Here is a 16,919-nt window from a genome sequence, read left to right on the forward strand (position 1 = left end):
AAGCCCATTACCGCCACTGAATAAAAAAAAATATATTGGAAAAAAATAATAATAATAAGTAAAAAAAAAAAAATTAAGTAAGAATTCTGAGTTCTAAAGTCAGAATTATGACATAATAACTCGGAATTCTGACTTAACTCGCAATTCTGACTTTATAACTCAGAATTGCGACTTTATAACTCAGAATTGCGACTTAATAACTCAGAATTGCGATTTAATAACTCAGAATTGCGATTTAATAACTCAGAATTGCGATTTAATAACTCAGAATTGCGATTTAATAACTCAGAATTGCGACTTTATAACTCAGAATTGCGACTTAATTACTTAGAATTGCGACTTAATAACTCAGAATTGTGACTTAATAACACAGAATTGCGACTTAATAACTCAGAATTGCGACTTAATAACTCAGAATTGCGACTTAACAACTCAGAATTGCGACTTAACAACTCAGAATTGCGACTTAACAACTCAGAATTGCGACTTAATAACTCAGAATTGCGACTTAATAACTCAGAATTGCGACTTAATAACTCAGAATTGCGACTTAATAACTCAGAATTGCGACTTAATAACTCAGAATTGCGATTTAATAACTCAGAATTGCGACTTAACAACTCAGAATTGCGACTTAACAACTCAGAATTGCGACTTAATAACTCAGAATTGCGACTTAACAACTCAGAATTGCGACTTAACAACTCAGAATTGCGACTTAATAACTCAGAATTGCGATTTAATAACTCAGAATTGCGACTTAATAACTCAGAATTGCGACTTAACTCAGAATTGCGACTTAATAACTCAGAAATGCGACTTAACAACTCAGAATTGCGACTTAACAACTCAGAATTGCGACTTAACAACTCAGAATTGCGACTTAACAACTCAGAATTGCGATTTAATAACTCAGAATTGCGACTTTATAACTCAGAATTGCGACTTAACAACTCAGAATTGCGACTTAACAACTCAGAATTGTGACTTAACAACTCAGAATTGCGATTTAACAACTCAGCATTGCGACTTAATAACTCAGAATTGCGACTTAATAACTCAGAATTGCGACTTAATAACTCAGAATTGCGACTTAATAACTCAGAATTGCGATTTAATAACTCAGAATTGCGACTTTATAACTCAGAATTGCGATTTAACAACTCAGAATTGCGACTTAACAACTCAGAATTGCGACTTAACAACTCAGAATTGCGACTTAACAACTCAGAATTGCGACTTAACAACTCAGAATTGCGACTTAATAACTCAGAATTGCGACTTAATAACTCAGAATTGCGACTTAATAACTCAGAATTGCGATGTAATAACTCAGAATTGCGACTTAATAACTCAGAATTGCGACTTAACAACTCAGAATTGCGACTTAACAACTCAGAATTGCGACTTAATAACTCAGAATTGCGACTTAATAACTCAGAATTGCGACTTTATAACTCAGAATTCTGACTTAATTTTTTATTATTATTATTATTATTATTATATATTTTTTAATTATTATATACATTTTTTCCAATTAATTTTTTTTTATTCAGTGGCGGGAATGGGCTTCTATAGTTTTCCGTATTTTGTAATTATTATTTTATTATTATTTTATTTTTTTGCCTGTTTATTTATGCTTTTGTATTGCATTATGGGATCTGCATTTTATCCTTGAAATGTTTAAAAAAGTGACTTTTATGAACATTTTTAATTGTTTAAAGAGATATATTATCTGTGTTGGTGTTGTACATTACGGTTCATAAACCTTGTAATAAACTGCCAGTACATTTTTCTGTTGTTTTACATACTTATGTCTCTCTATATTATATTATTATCTATATATTATATTATTTCAAACTACTAAAATGTCAATAAAAGTCACTTTGTTAAACTGTAGAGTTGAATTTTCAACATCAAAAGTCGACAGAGCCGAGATCAACATCCCATAATGCAATTCACAACCATAAATAAAGTGAAAACACTTGTGAATCACAAAATATGGGAACTGTTGTATTTATTCATTGGGATAAACTCCTTGAGATGTAAGGGAACTGTTTTTTTAAAAAGCTAAAGTAGTTCCAGGCAGGTTTGACTGCATCCACAATCTGATATATGGAAATATAAGCACATTAAATGTATGATATACAAGTTCACATATATAAAATAAAAACAAATATAGTCGAATATTGCAAAAAAAATTATGTTTGCATATTTTTTCGAACCATTGGAATTTTAAAATGTACATATGCACATTATTAAATAAAACGATTGTGCTGGCTTGAAATGCTTGTGTTAAAACAATTTTTGAAATTTGGCTGTTTTTCATCTAATATTTTGAGGAATCCGAGATATTCACAAAATATCTTCTTTTATGTTCTGAAGACAAAAGAAAATCTTATGGGTTTGAATTGACAAAAGTGTAAGTATATGATCATTTTAATTTGACCAATTTATTTGGGGATAATTGTGAGCTATAGATTTCATTGTCCAACCCCTAGACAGACAGACAGACAGACAGACAGACAGACAGATAGACAGATAGATAGATAGATAGATAGATAGATAGATAGATAGATAGATAGATAGATAGATAGATAGATAGATAGATAGATAGATAGATAGATAGATAGATAGATAGATAGATATTTCCTCACTTTTTCTCATTTTGTTGTTCCCTCCATGTCTCCTCTTCTCCACTCTCCTCGAGGATATGAAGAATCTCCAGCTCTATTCTGCCGGAAATTGAGGAATTCATAAGCTGTCAGATTCAAAGCAATCATTTATTTCATAACATTAAATGTTTATGTCAAATCCAATCGTCACTGCATTATATGCATTGTTTTCCGTATAATTAAAAGGAGATCTGAATTAATTGAATGATTAACTGCTTTAATTAGTAGCGACCTTGAGTGTTACTGAGATTTTAATTTAAAGCAATTTGGAATAAATTGAGATACAGATTCCAGTTAATTAAAATAAAGATGAGTCCAAACACACACAGACCCACACACACAGGTTGTGTGTGCATAAATGTATAAAAAGCATGGACTATTTTATAATTATTTTATATATATTCATTCATTCATTTTCTTTTCGGCTTAGTCTCTTAATTAATCCGGGGTCGCCACAGCGGAATGAACCGCCAACTTATCCAGCATATGTTTTACACAGCGGATGCCCTTCCAGCTGCAACCCATCTCTGGGAAACATCCATACACACTCATTCACACACATACGCTACGGACAAACGTGCTGATTACAGAGCATCTGTTTATTAACAGTTCCCATATGAATAGTCACAATTTATTTGCTCATATACTCAAACAAATTTTAATTAATTTAATTAACTTTTTTTGTTGTTATACTTAACATTCATTAATTTCCTTCGGCTTAGTCCCTTTAATCATCAAGGGTCGCCACAGCGGAATGAACCGCCAACTTATCCAGCATATGTTTTACACAGTGGATGCCTTTACAGCTGCAACCCAGTACTGGGAAACAGCCTTACACTCTCATTCACACACACACACGCACGCACGCACGCACACTATGGACAATTTAGTTGATTCAATTCACCTAAGCGCATGTGTTTGGACTGTGGGGGAAACCGGAGCACCCGGAGGAAACCCACGCCAACACAGGGAGAACATGCAAACTCCACACAGAAATGCCAACTGACCAAGCCGGGACTCGAACCAGCGACCTTCTTGCTGTGGGGCAACAGTGCTAACCACTGAGCCTCCGTGTCGCCCATTATACTAGTCAGTTATACTAATTTAATTAAATGCAGCACACAAAATATTGTTTCACAATATAATTAGTCATTTTGAATTCAATTTGAATCAATTCAACTCATTTTGAATCAAATGCATATTAAATGCAGAGTAATATTCTCCTTTTATTATCTTTTGATACAGTGGGTTAAAAGGATGTTCAATATTAAACTATTAGGTTTTTCTATTAGTGTTACATTAAACTCATATCAACATGTCGAAGTATTTCTCAACAGCTAATACTGCTGTTATAGCGAAGTTTAAAGTAAAGTTTTAAAATATTTAACGGTATTAAAACAATTTTGTCAACTTTCCACATTCAAACACACGAATAATTGTGAATTAAAGATGTAATTGCTATTCTAAAAACAATTTACACTTCTCTGAAAATAATAAAGACCTGCATTGTACACTACTGCCCAGCAGAGGGAGTGTTTGTCCTTTAAATAAGCGCTGATCTTAGGATGGAAACCCATGTATCAACAGGTTATTACTGACCAATAATGATTATTAATAATAAACGTGTTGCCAAACGACTACAAATAACAGCAGTTTTATTGATATATTTCTCGTTGACACCGATATTGTTTGATCCATTTAGCACGAACAACAGAAAGTAGTAATATAAAGTAACGTTAAATAATAAAGTGACAATTGATAAGTACACAGTAAATTAAAATAAACATGTTTGTGTATCTAGGCAACAGCGTTCTTCCGTTAATCGTTACGTCCTCGTAGTATGTCCCAGAACGTGCATACTCTTTTGCTACACACTCAAAACTATATGTATTTTCCAGAACAAATGTAGTACATACTTTTAGGACGTCAACGTAAGCCGTTTGGGACGCAACATAATGTTTAGCAGTGTTTTAAATAGCATCCAGGTGAGTGTTTGCTTTCTTCATGATGTCACGCATGTTTAACGGTTCGCGCGCACGCCACCTCACATCACAGCTGAGGCGGGAATGAGAGAGTCTCTCACTTGTACCTGACGACTCAATAAACCGAATTAATCACCACAAATTCTTATATGACACTAGAAGTGGATGTTAAGCAACAACAATACCTTCTGGATGATAATTCTGTGCTTTAAACCCGCCGTCATGAAGACAGTTGAGTAGTTTTCGGTGAGCGCAGATCTCTGGCAGCAGGAGAACATGAGAGTCAGGTGAAAGGAAATATAATATGCGCGGTTTTTATTTTATAAATGTTTTATTTTTTCTTCGGGAAGCACCTTCAGCTTTGTGAGAATCAGTGCTGATGGCCGGACACACACAGCTCATCTCAGGTATGCGTCAAACATATTTTTCAATGTTTTTATTGATTATCACTATTGCGAACGATATATCTGTTGAAGTCAGAATTATTAGCCCCCCTTTGATTTTTATTTTCTTTTTTTTTTATATTTCCCAAAGTATGTTAAACAGAGCAAGGCAATTTTCACAGTATGTCTGATAATATTTTTTGTTCTGGAGAAAGTCTTATTTGTTTTATTTCGACTAGAATAAAGCAGTTTAAAAATTTTAAAAGCCATTTTAAGGTCAATATTATTAGCCCCTTTAAGCTAATTTTTTTTGATAGTCTACAGAACAAACCATCATTATACAATAACTTGCCTAATTACCCTAACCTGCCTAGTTAACCTAATTAACCTAGTTAAGCCTTTAAATGTCAATAAGCTGAATACTAGTATCTTGAAAAATATCTAGTCACATTTTATACTGTCATCATGGCAAAGATAAATAAATCAGTTATTAGAGATGAGTTATTAAAACTAATATGTTTAGAAATGTGTTGAAAAAATCTGCTCTCCGTTAAACAGAAATTGGGGGGAAAAATAAGCAGGGGGGCTAATAATTCTGACTTCAACTGTATGAGGGCAAGTTGTGTTTCTTTTTACTTTTAAATCATATACTAGTATTATAATTACGGCTAAATATACATTTAAAGTCGTTTTGGGTAAAATTATGATAATATAATACGATCTAAACAGTTTTATGGCTAATATTAATAATGCAAATAACAACTATCAATATTATCATTATTGTTAATAATGCATTAACGACAACATTACAACAACTAAATAATAATAATAATGAAATGTTAGTTAATTATTACATTATTACAAAGACAATATGGTTTCAGTAATTTAACCCATTTTATTGCAAAATAATAATAATACAAATAACAACCACTATCAATATTATTATTAATGTCAATAACGCATTAATAATTATTTTTCCACTATAGCTTGAAGAGCTTGATTGAGAAATTGGGCAAATAAAAATAATGACTGCAAAAAAACACAGAAAAGACCAACATAACTCTTGATGTGATATAGTAATTCACTTCATTTTCAACCCATTTTTAAGAGCTGGGATGTCTATTAATGTCATAAATTGGATTAGTAAAAGCTGAAATATAATAATTGACCGTGATGCTTGTTTGTGCTGTTGGACACAGGCTCAGTGAGCTGAGGAGTAAGTCAGTAAGATGAAGACGTGTGCTGTGATGCTGGCCTGTGCACTGATGCTGAGCTGTTTATCCTCCGTCTCAAACCCAAGCGGACACTCGCACCATTCACAACCACTGGAGCAGCGCCATCACAAACTGGACCTGCAGAGAAGACCACACAAACATCTGGAGCCAAAGAGCCACTCAGGTGAGCAGAAGCCATCCCACTCTCATTAATAAATACAGTTGAAGTCAAATTTATTAGCCCTCATCTTTAAAAATATTTCAGGTTGATTGTTTGTTGTTATTATGTTTCTTTTTTGTCCTTTTGTTTTGTTCTAAAGTTCTATTGACATGTCTCTATTTTAGGATCGTGCTGTGGTCTGAAAAATATTCATTATTTCGTATTATGTGCCTTTCCAGAGGCTTTGTGAATATTTAGTCACCAAAAATTAGCACTTACACTCACCGGCCACTTTATTAGGTACACTTTACTAGTATCGGGATGGACTCACTTTACCTTCAGAACTGCCTTAATCCTTCGTGGCATAGATTCAACAAGGTACTGGAAATATTCCTCAGAGATTTTGGTCCATACTGACATGATAGCATCATGCAGTTGCTGCAGATTTGTGCACATCCATGATGCGAATATACCGTTCCAAGAAATCCCAAAGGGACTCTATTAGATTGAGATCTGGTGACTGTGGAGACCATTTGAGTACAGTGAACTCATTAGGTACACTGTGGTCATAATGTTCAGCAACAATACTCAGGTAGGCTGTGGCATTGACACAATGCTCAATTGGTACTAATGGGCCCAAAGAGTGCCAAGGAAATATCCACCATACCATTACACCACCACCACTAGCCTGAACCATTGATACAGGGCAGGATGGATCCATGCTTTCATGTTGCTAACACCAAATTCTGACCCTGCCAACCGAATGTTGTAGCAGAAATGGAGACTCATCAGACCAGGCAACGTTTTTACAATCTTCTATTGTCCAGTTTTGGTGAGCCTGTGTGAATTGTAGCCTCAGTTTCCTGTTCTTAGCTGACAGGAGTGGCACCCAGTGTGGTCTTCTGCTGCTGTGCTGCTGTAGCTCATCCGCCTCAAGGTTGGATGTGTTGTGTGTTCAGAGATGCTCTTCTGCAGACCTCGGTTGTAACGAGTGGTTATTTGAGTTACTGTTGCCTTTCTATCAGCTGGAACCAGTCTGGCCATTCGCCTCTAACCTCTGGCATCAACACGGCATTTGCACCCACAGAACTGCCGCTCACTGGATATTTTCTCTTTTTCAGACTATTCTCTGTAAACCCTAGAGATGGTTGTGCGTGAAAATCAGAGTAGATCAGCAGTTTCTCACCAACTCAGACCAGCCCATCTGGCACCAACAACCATGCCACGTTTAAAGTCACTTAAATCTCCTTTCTTCCCCATTCTGATGCTCGGTTTGAACTGCAGCAGATCGTCTTGCCCATGTCTACATGCCCTACATCCATTGGATTGCTGCCATGTGATTGGCTGATTAGAAATTTGCATTAATGAGCAGTTGTACAGGTGTACCTAATAAAGTACACCTTTATTGTCCAGTGAGTCTATATAGCTGGTATGATGTTTCCCTTTTTTTCATTACCTCCATCTATTTTTTTATTTTTTCTTTACTTATTTATTTTTAAGGATTATTATAATTTCTTCATAATTTTTTTGCACTTAATAAATTGTTTTATTTATTTATTTATTTGTTAAATGATTTGTTGACCTATTTGCTATTATTGTTTATGATTTGCTTTTGTAGTACATACGACGATAACCCATGACACATTCTTCTTAAAACTAGCCTCTGATTAGATTTCTAAAAGCACATCGTATATTCATCCTGGTATATTTAAATAAACATGTAAAAAATAATAATAATAAAATTATATATACAATATAAACAGTTGAATTCAGAATTATTAGCCCACCTGTTTATTTTTCTCCCCAATTTCTGTTTAACAGAGAGAAGATTTTTTTCTGCACATATCTAAATGTAATAGTTTAGACATAATAGTTTGTCTTCTGGAGAAAGTCTTATTTCTTTTATTTCGGCTAGAATAAAAGCAGTTTTTAATAAAAAAAAAAAAACATTTTAAGGTCAAAATTATTAGCCCCTTTAAGCAACATTTTTGGCAATAGTCTACAGAACAAACCATCGTTATACAATAACTTGCCTAAGTACCCTAACCTGCCTAGTTAACCTAATTAACCTAGTTAAGCCTTTAAATGTCACTTTAAGCTGTACAGAAGTGGCTTGGAAAATATCTAGTCGAATATTATTTACTGTCATCATGGCAAAGATAAAATAAATCGGTTATTAGAAATGAGTTATTAAAACTAATATGTTTGAAAATTTGCTGAAAAAAATCTTCTCTCCGTTAAACAGTAATTGGGGAAAAAAAATAAACAGGGGGGCTAATAATTCTGACTTCAACTGTGTATATATATATATATATATATATATATATATATATATATATATATATATATATAATAGCCACAAGACAACGCACCAGATATACAGTAGGGGGAGTGGAGAGACAGTGATAGAGCCAATTCAGTGGATGGGGATAATTGGTAAGGGCTGATAGAGGGAATTTGGCTAGAATGCAGGGGTTACACCCTTACTCTTTATGAGAAGTTCCATGGGATTTTTAATAACCACAGAGAGTCAGGACCTCGGTTTAACGTCTCATCCAAAAGACAGCGCTCACCAATGAGTATAGAGTCCCCTTCACTATACTGGGGCAATAGGACTCACACAGACCGCAGGTTGAGTGGCCACTGCTGGCCTCACTAACACCACTTCCACCAGCAACCTAGTTTTCCCATGTGGTTTTCAACCTAGGTATTGACCAGGCTCAACCCTGCTTAGCTTCAGTGAGTAACCGGTCTTTGGCTGCAGGGTGATAGTGATGTGGTAAATAATAATAATAATAATAATAATAATAATAATAATAATAATAGTAATAATTATTATTAGACTGCTTTTATTCCAGCCAATCTAAAAGAAATAAGACTATCTTCAGAAAATAGAATATTATAGGAAATACTGTGAATATTTCCTTACACTTGGGAAATACTTGAATACAAATTTCAGAGGTGGGCTAAAAAATTTGACTTCAACTGTATATAAAAGCAGCATGAATACACACAGGTGCGAAAAAGCACATCTGAGGACACACCTGATACTGTTGTGATGGTTAAGTAAAGCAGTTTCGGGTGACCCATTGTGCCCGAATGAGACACTAGACTAACAAACACTAACTCGATCAGCTTACAAACCCAGCGTACTACTCAGAAAGCCACAGCCATTTGAACCTGTATTATATCTGCTGTCGGTGGACAAAAGCAGTATTGTGGCTAAAAGCTGTCAGAATAATGCTAACTATATCACATTATGGCTCTTTGATCACTCGACTCATCCTCTCACTGTTATCAATGACACAAAGACACATCAAAACACAGCCGCTTTTACAGTAAAAACTGTCAAAACAATGTACAGTGCACTTTAAAAGGGCCAAATTATCTTTTTTTTTTTGTCATTCACCAGTAATCAGGCTTACCTTCTGCATCTAAACGCATGAAGTTGATATGAACAGAATGTAAAGTATGCTATAGTTTAAAAGATCTCATTGATTTACATTTTGGGCATGTAAAACACCAGCAAATGTTTGAACTTAATTATTAAAATGCAGATTTTTTTCTTTTGTTCAAGGATAAGCTAGATATTATAATACTATATGATAAATTAAAGAGAGAAAAGCCTGATTTGACTAAATGGTTTTATTTCCATTAAAAAAGAAAAACTTTGACCCTTCCAAAGTATATTTTCAGGCTTTACATGGTTAAAAAGACAACCATTTCAAAGTATGCGTACATAGAAAGAGCACAATAGTCCTTCATAAAAGCTGGGTCTGCATGATAAAGGACAAATTTAGACCATTTTAATTCAAAGACTTTTTTTTTTACAATATATAACATTCCAGGCTAGTGTTTAACAGTAGATGGTGCTTTAGCTAGTTTTTAGCAGAGGCGCTCTAGGCTAATGTTTAACAGCAGGTGCCGCTCTAGGCTAATGTTTAACAGTGGACTGCGCTCAAGGCTAGTGTTTTACAGCAGACAGCGGTCTAGGCTAGTGTTTGACAGCAGATGATGCTCTACGCTAGTTTCTAATGCTGTGTTCACATCAGACACGGTATGCACGGTTAAATCGTGCTATTCACACGTAAATAGGCGCATAACATTTTGAGTTTACTTGCTTCCTTCACGCGTGTCAAATTCACTTGGGCAAGGCTTCTGTGTGCCTGGTGACTGTAGCTTCATTGCTAAATGGCTAACATGGATTTTATTGAGAGAATAGCTGTGTTTATGTACTTTATGAAGAAAAACAGCGTCGATACGTTTGGAGTCCAATAGATCCTTTCAGAGGTGCACCTAGCTCTGTGAGTTCATCAACTCGTCCTGAAACTTAACCTGGATGATGAAGCTTTCAGCGGTGCATCCGACTGAGCCGAGCCCACTTTGATCAACTGTTATCTGTGTTGACAGGAGGATTTTCCCCGGGACACCGACAACAGGCGCTACGTCATAAGCACGCCCTCACAAGAGAAAGCTCCTGATTGGTTACGATGGTGCGAATGTCTGCTGAAGTTCAGATTTTCCAACTCGAGCAATTCGCGCGCAACTCACACTGCTTCATTTGCGCGAATCGCATAATTCACGCCGCCTCATTCACTCATATCGTGCTGCAGGATGTCTATTCGTGTGGTAGTGTGAATGCAGCATAAAATGTCACTTTAGGCTAGTTTCTAACAGCAGGTGGCACTCTAGGCTAGTGTTTAACAGCAGAGGGCGCTCTAGGCTAGTGTTTAACAGCAGACGGCGCTCTAGGCTAGTGTTTAACAGCAGACGGCGCTCTAGGCTAGTGTTTAACAGCAGTCGATGCTCTAGGCTAGTGTTTAACAGCAGTCGATGCTCTAGGCTAGTGTTTAACAGCAGACGGCGCTCTAGGCTAGTTTTTAACAGCAGTCGATGCTCTAGGCTAGTGTTTAACAGCAGACGGCGCTCTAGGCTAGTTTTTAACAGCCGATGCTGCTCTAGGCAAGTGTTTAACAGCAGAGGGCGCTCTAGGCTAGTGTTTAACAGCAGAGGGCGCTCTAGGCTAGTGTTTAACAGCAGTCGATGCTCTAGGCTAGTGTTTAACAGCAGACGGCGCTCTAGGCTAGTTTTTAACAGCCGATGCTGCTCTAGGCAAGTGTTTAACAGCAGAGGGCGCTCTAGGCTAGTGTTTAACAGCCAACAGCACTCTAGGCTAGTGTTTAACAGCAGACGGCGCTCTAGGCTAGTGTTTTACAGCTGACAGTGATCTAGGCTAGTGTTTAACAGCCGAAGATGCTCTAGGCTAGTTTTTAACAGCCGATGCTGCTCGAGTCTAGGCAAGTGTTTAACAGCAGACGGCGCTCTAGGCTAGTGTTTAACAGCCAACGGCGCTCTAGGCTAGTGTTTAACAGCAGACGGCGCTCTAGGCTAGTGTTTTACAGTAGACAGTGATCTAGGCTAGTGTTTAACAGCCGACGATGCTCTAGGCTAGTTTTTAACAGCCGATGCTGCTCTAGGCAAGTGTTTAACAGCAGACGGCGCTATAGTTTTCAACAGCAGACAGCGCTCAAGGCTGGTTTGTAACAGCAGGCGTGGCTCTAGGCTAGTTTTTAATAGCAGATGCCAATCTAGGGTACTTTTCAACAATAGACGACACTATAGGCTAGTGTTTAACAGCAGATGGTTCATTAATAATTATATTAGCATTAGGTATTATTTGTAAGGAACTGGATTCAAACAGTTTAGCTGTTTGTAAAGCATACAGCATCATCTACTAGTAAAAAAATGGTAAAACAAAGGTAAAAAAAGTTCAAAGTCCATTCAAGAGAGAATAGCGATGCATTCAGAAAATCTCAGAATCAATACTGAATCCATTTCTCACCACAGCTCTACTGAAATCCTTGGCAGATATTCTGATTCTGATTCACCATTTGTCTGTGGCGTGTACAGTATCTCATCCCGCTCGTGTTTATTTTTAACTCTTTGCTATGAAGCACTTAAGGTCACCTTTGGGCCGCTCTTGCCATCTGATCTAGCCATCTCTAGGCCCCATCTGATTGGTCAAATCTGGAAAAACAACCTACTGTATGCAAGCACCACAATTAAACATAGTTACAGCACCTTTGTGCTACAGATATTGTATGTCCTATTGTCACTATAATGATCATTTCTTGATCTATTGTGCAGCCATAATAAAACTCCCTTGTTTATTTTTTCTCCCCTTACATATTAACACTGCTTATTTATTATTTTACTTTCTATTTTATGCAATCTAATGTGTATCTTTTTTATCATTCTTGTGATTTTATCTAACGCATACATGTGCAGTACTTTTCTGAGCACTTGTTGTTCCTAAAAACATGCTTCATAAATAAACATTAACTTGATTTGATCAGGTTTTAGCGATCGATTATTTCTGCCATCTATACTACAAAAATGGGATCCTCTGTTTCCCCCTCTGTCATCCAGACGGCTTTCCCACACCACACCCGGCCTTCATCCACAGATCCAAGAGATCTCCCAAACGCAGAGGTTTCTTCCGCAGCAGGATGAACAGAAAGAAAGTGAGCCGCGATGAGAGAGAGAAGGGGAAGAGCCGAGCGTGTGCATTAAGACAAGTGCAGCTGAAAGTGTCAGATCTGGGTTTGGGCTACCGGAGTCAGGAGGAGCTCATATTCAGCTACTGCAGCGGCGTCTGCACAAACTCCCTCACAAACTACGACAAAATCCTCAAAAGCCTCACAGGCAGCAATAAAAACTTCCTACACAGCTCTCCTCCGACAGCCTGCTGCAGACCAGTCGAATATGATGACGACCTGTCCTTTCTGGATGATAATCTGATATACCACACTATGGGGAGACACTCGGCACGCAAGTGTGGCTGCGTTTGAGACAATCAAACAATGGCAGACCTGAGGATCAATACAAGCAATTTCATTTGAGCACGACTCGCTTGAAGGAATCATAATTTCTCTACAGATACAGGACAAGGAATTATACAGGATGGTCAAGACTACCGTACAGCATTAAAGAAAATGATTGTTACTAGGGTTGGGTATCGTTTGGGGCTATTTCGATCCCTGTTCTAAATCGATACTTTTTAAATGGTACTGGTTCCAAAACGGTGCTGAACCGATACTTTTGAGCCACAAAATTATTTGACTAAAAAAAAACAAAAAAACATTTTAATAATTATAATTGAACAATATAATTACATATTTATAATAAGTTTTAAGTATACATCAAATGAATTTTTATATATTTGAATTGTATTAATATACAGTTGAAGTCAGAATTATCAGGCCCCAGTTTATTTATTCCCTCAATTTCTATTTAATGGAGAGATTTTTTCAACACATTTCTCATCATAATAGTTTTAATAACTCATCTCTAATAACTGATTTATTTTATTTTTGCCATGTTGACAGTAAATAATATTTGACTAGATATTTTTCAAGCCACTTCTATACAGCTTAAAGTGACATTTAAAGGTATAACTAGGTTAATTAGGTTAACTAGGCAAGTTATTGTATAATGATTTGTTCTGTGGACTATCGAAAAAATATATAGCTTAAAGGGGATAATAATTTTGACCTCAAAATGGTTGATAAAAATTAAAAACTGCTTTTATTCTAGCCAAAATAAAACAAATAAGAATTTCTCCAGAAGAAAAAATATTATCAGACACACTGTGGAAATTTCCTTGTTCTGTTAAACATCATTTGAAAAATATTTTTAAAAAAAAATAAAAATTAAAATGGGGGCTAATAATTCTGACTTCAACTGTATTTCTTCTGATCATTTGTTCGTTAACATGAATGCAAGATTTGCATATGCAATTAACATTACATTAGCTTAATACTAACCTGTGGAAAGGCTGTCATCAGAATCAGGCAACACCTTTTTTCTAGGGTTGGGTCTTGTGAATATGTTTACATGGACATCAGTAATCTAATGATTTGCCTTGGTCTGAGTAAATCAATAATATGATTAAGGTGTTTACATGAGCTGCTTTTTTAATGTTCCTTTTATGATCCCATTTTACATGTTATAGCACATGGATCGATTAAGGTCATTGCGTCACCACGCTATCCACATTTCCTCCAGAGTTTCATGTAATTTCGGGTGTTTCATCTTTAACTGCAGTTCGGCAGTTTCACTTTCATTCAGGAACATTTCATTCATGCCCCGCGTGACAAACTGAGGTATTGCATGAGAATATGAAGTGAGGACTAGTGGAAGAGTGTTGTTTTAATAGAAGTTGATACCACACGCCGAATGGAAAGAAAAAACCTCCGCGCGGTTGTCTGTGGTCCTTTAAGATAATTAAAAATCAATAGGGTAGACTCCTAATTAAAGTATTGTCTTAATCATATTAAAATTAGAGTATTGGTGGGGGTCTATGTAAACGTAGTCACTGAAAGTGCCAGATGATCTCGCAAGCTGTCAAAGACCGTGTATTCCTCTGCCTTTGATTCCATGAGCCCTCAGATTTCAGAAATTTGATGTGTTTCCCCTCTACAAATTACACGCAGTTACACACAACTTGTAAAGCATCTGCCTCACGCTGCTGTGTCTGAATCCTTGCTTAAAGGGAGTTACTCTTCGGATGCGCCATACTGCGCACTTTGCCTTCTTTATCTAAGCAACAAAAACAAACGCATAACATCAACCACGGTGTCCATATCCCTCAAAGTTGTTTAGAATTAAATGTTGAAAGATGGCTATTGTGACACAACATGTACCTATGTGTGCCTTTGATGCACCCCTTAATGCTTTTTATGTCCTTATCGCAGCACCAGTGGCACCGAAATTAGGCTGGTTTTGGTACCCAACCGTAATTGTTACGGTGCTGGTGTGTCCTCGATAGACTGTTTAAACAGGATGTTTTGTGTGCTGTGTGTTTTGAAAAGTTGTTATGATGTCTTTTTGAGCTTTATAATACACTAGATAAAGGAATTATTCACCCAAAAAATAAAATCAGTTAGTTTGAACTCCTTCAGGTCATTGTAGATGTAGGTGATTTTTGTCTTCAGTAGAACATTGAAGCATACCTGCCAACATTCCCGTTTTCCCTGGGAGTCTCCCATATTTCAGACCCATCTCCCACCACCTTCCCGTTTTGTTATTTCTCCCAGAAAACCCCCATAATGTCAACCATCCCCATCCCCCACCACCCGGTCCTTAGCATTTTGGTATGGTCTGTGAAACCCCCAGGTCACCAACATTGGTATAGGATCCAATCACAGCGGCTGCCCGAAACACGCTTCATAGTAGTTACTAACACCACAGTTCTCACTCAACAGTGTTCTTCAGACACCTCACCCCTGAACCTAACCCCCCTCCCCCTGGTCTCCCGGATTTTCAGGGACAGATGTTGGCAGGTATGCATTAAAGTCAGCGTGAAACGGAAGTTGCTAAGACTTGTATTTCAGTACGTTGATGTACTAGCAAATGGAACTGAATATTGAGTAGGGGGCGGGGCTTTCTTTTTTCCCTTCATGGCAAACTAACTGTAAGAGGGGCATGGTTAAGAACAGTGTGAACACATTAGCATAATCCCAACCTACTGTATCTGTGATGAACAATCTAAAATGTGGGAATTTTTGTCTCTCCCAAGTAAAAATCTATCAAAACAGAGTTGGCCAGCTGACCAATCAGAGCAGTTGGCTTACCGAAGGGAGGGGTTACTTATTTCATTATGTTGATGGACTTCCAACTGGAACAGAATATTGAGTAGGGGGCGGGGCTTTATTTTTGTGCATCATAGCAAACTAACGGTAAGAGGGGAATGGTTAAAAATAGTGTGAACACATTTGCATAATCCTCATCTATCCGTGACATCTGCAATTTGAGAAATTTTGTCCTTACACGGAAAAACCTATCAAAACAGAGGTGGCCAGCTGACCAACCAGAGTTGACTTAAGGAAGGGAGGGGTTTATAGACCCTAAAGTCCACATAAACTGGTAGTTGCTGAGACTTATTTCAGTGTGGACTTCCAACTGAAACTGAATATTGAGTAGGGGGCGGGGCTTTATTTTTGTGCAACATTCATTATATCTCTGCAGATACAGGATAAGGAATTGTGCAGGATGTTCATAAGTACCACACAGCATTAAAGAAACTGATTGTTATAGTGCTGCTGTGTCCTTGACAGACTTTTTCAACATGATACTTTGTGTGCTGTGTGCTTTTAAAAGTTCTTATGGTGTCTTTTTGATCTTTATAACACACTAGCATTAATATACACCTAAAAATGAATATCTACAGTTAACTTAAACACCTTCAGATCATATTTTTCTTCAGAAGAAAATTCAAGTTTGCCTAAAATGGAAGTTGCTGAGACTTATTTCAGTATGTTGATATACTTGCAAGTTGCAACTGGAACTGAATATTGAGTAGGGGGCGGGGCTTTATTTTTGTGCAACATTCCCTCATCGTTTCCCTGCAGATACAGGACAATGATTTGTGCAGGATGTTCAAAACTACCATAGAGCATTAGAGAAACTGATTGTTATGGTGCTGCTGTGTCCTCCACAGACTT

General features: G+C 36.8%; 1 protein-coding gene across 1 annotated transcript; it reads left to right on the forward strand.

The window, feature by feature from the left end:
• The first annotated feature begins 6,261 nt into the window (after positions 1-6,261).
• Positions 6,262-13,265, forward strand: gdnfb (glial cell derived neurotrophic factor b). The gene is made up of 2 exons (XM_056456829.1): positions 6,262-6,438; positions 12,844-13,265. Exons 1-2 carry the CDS (start codon positions 6,270-6,272, stop codon positions 13,263-13,265), a joined length of 591 nt encoding a protein of 196 aa, XP_056312804.1. The 5' UTR covers positions 6,262-6,269.
• The last annotated feature ends 3,654 nt before the right edge of the window (positions 13,266-16,919 follow it).

This window comes from Danio aesculapii, chromosome 5 (genome assembly GCF_903798145.1).
Source record: "Danio aesculapii chromosome 5, fDanAes4.1, whole genome shotgun sequence".
NCBI lineage: Eukaryota > Metazoa > Chordata > Actinopteri > Cypriniformes > Danionidae > Danio > Danio aesculapii.

Bases quoted from the DNA above. Each gene is read 5' to 3' on its own strand.
- gdnfb (XM_056456829.1), top strand. From the start codon at position 6,270: ATGAAGACGTGTGCTGTGATGCTGGCCTGTGCACTGATGCTGAGCTGT. The intron at 6,439-12,843 runs GTGAGCAGAAGC...TCTGTCATCCAG, and splicing joins GGAGCCAAAGAGCCACTCAG to ACGGCTTTCCCACACCACAC.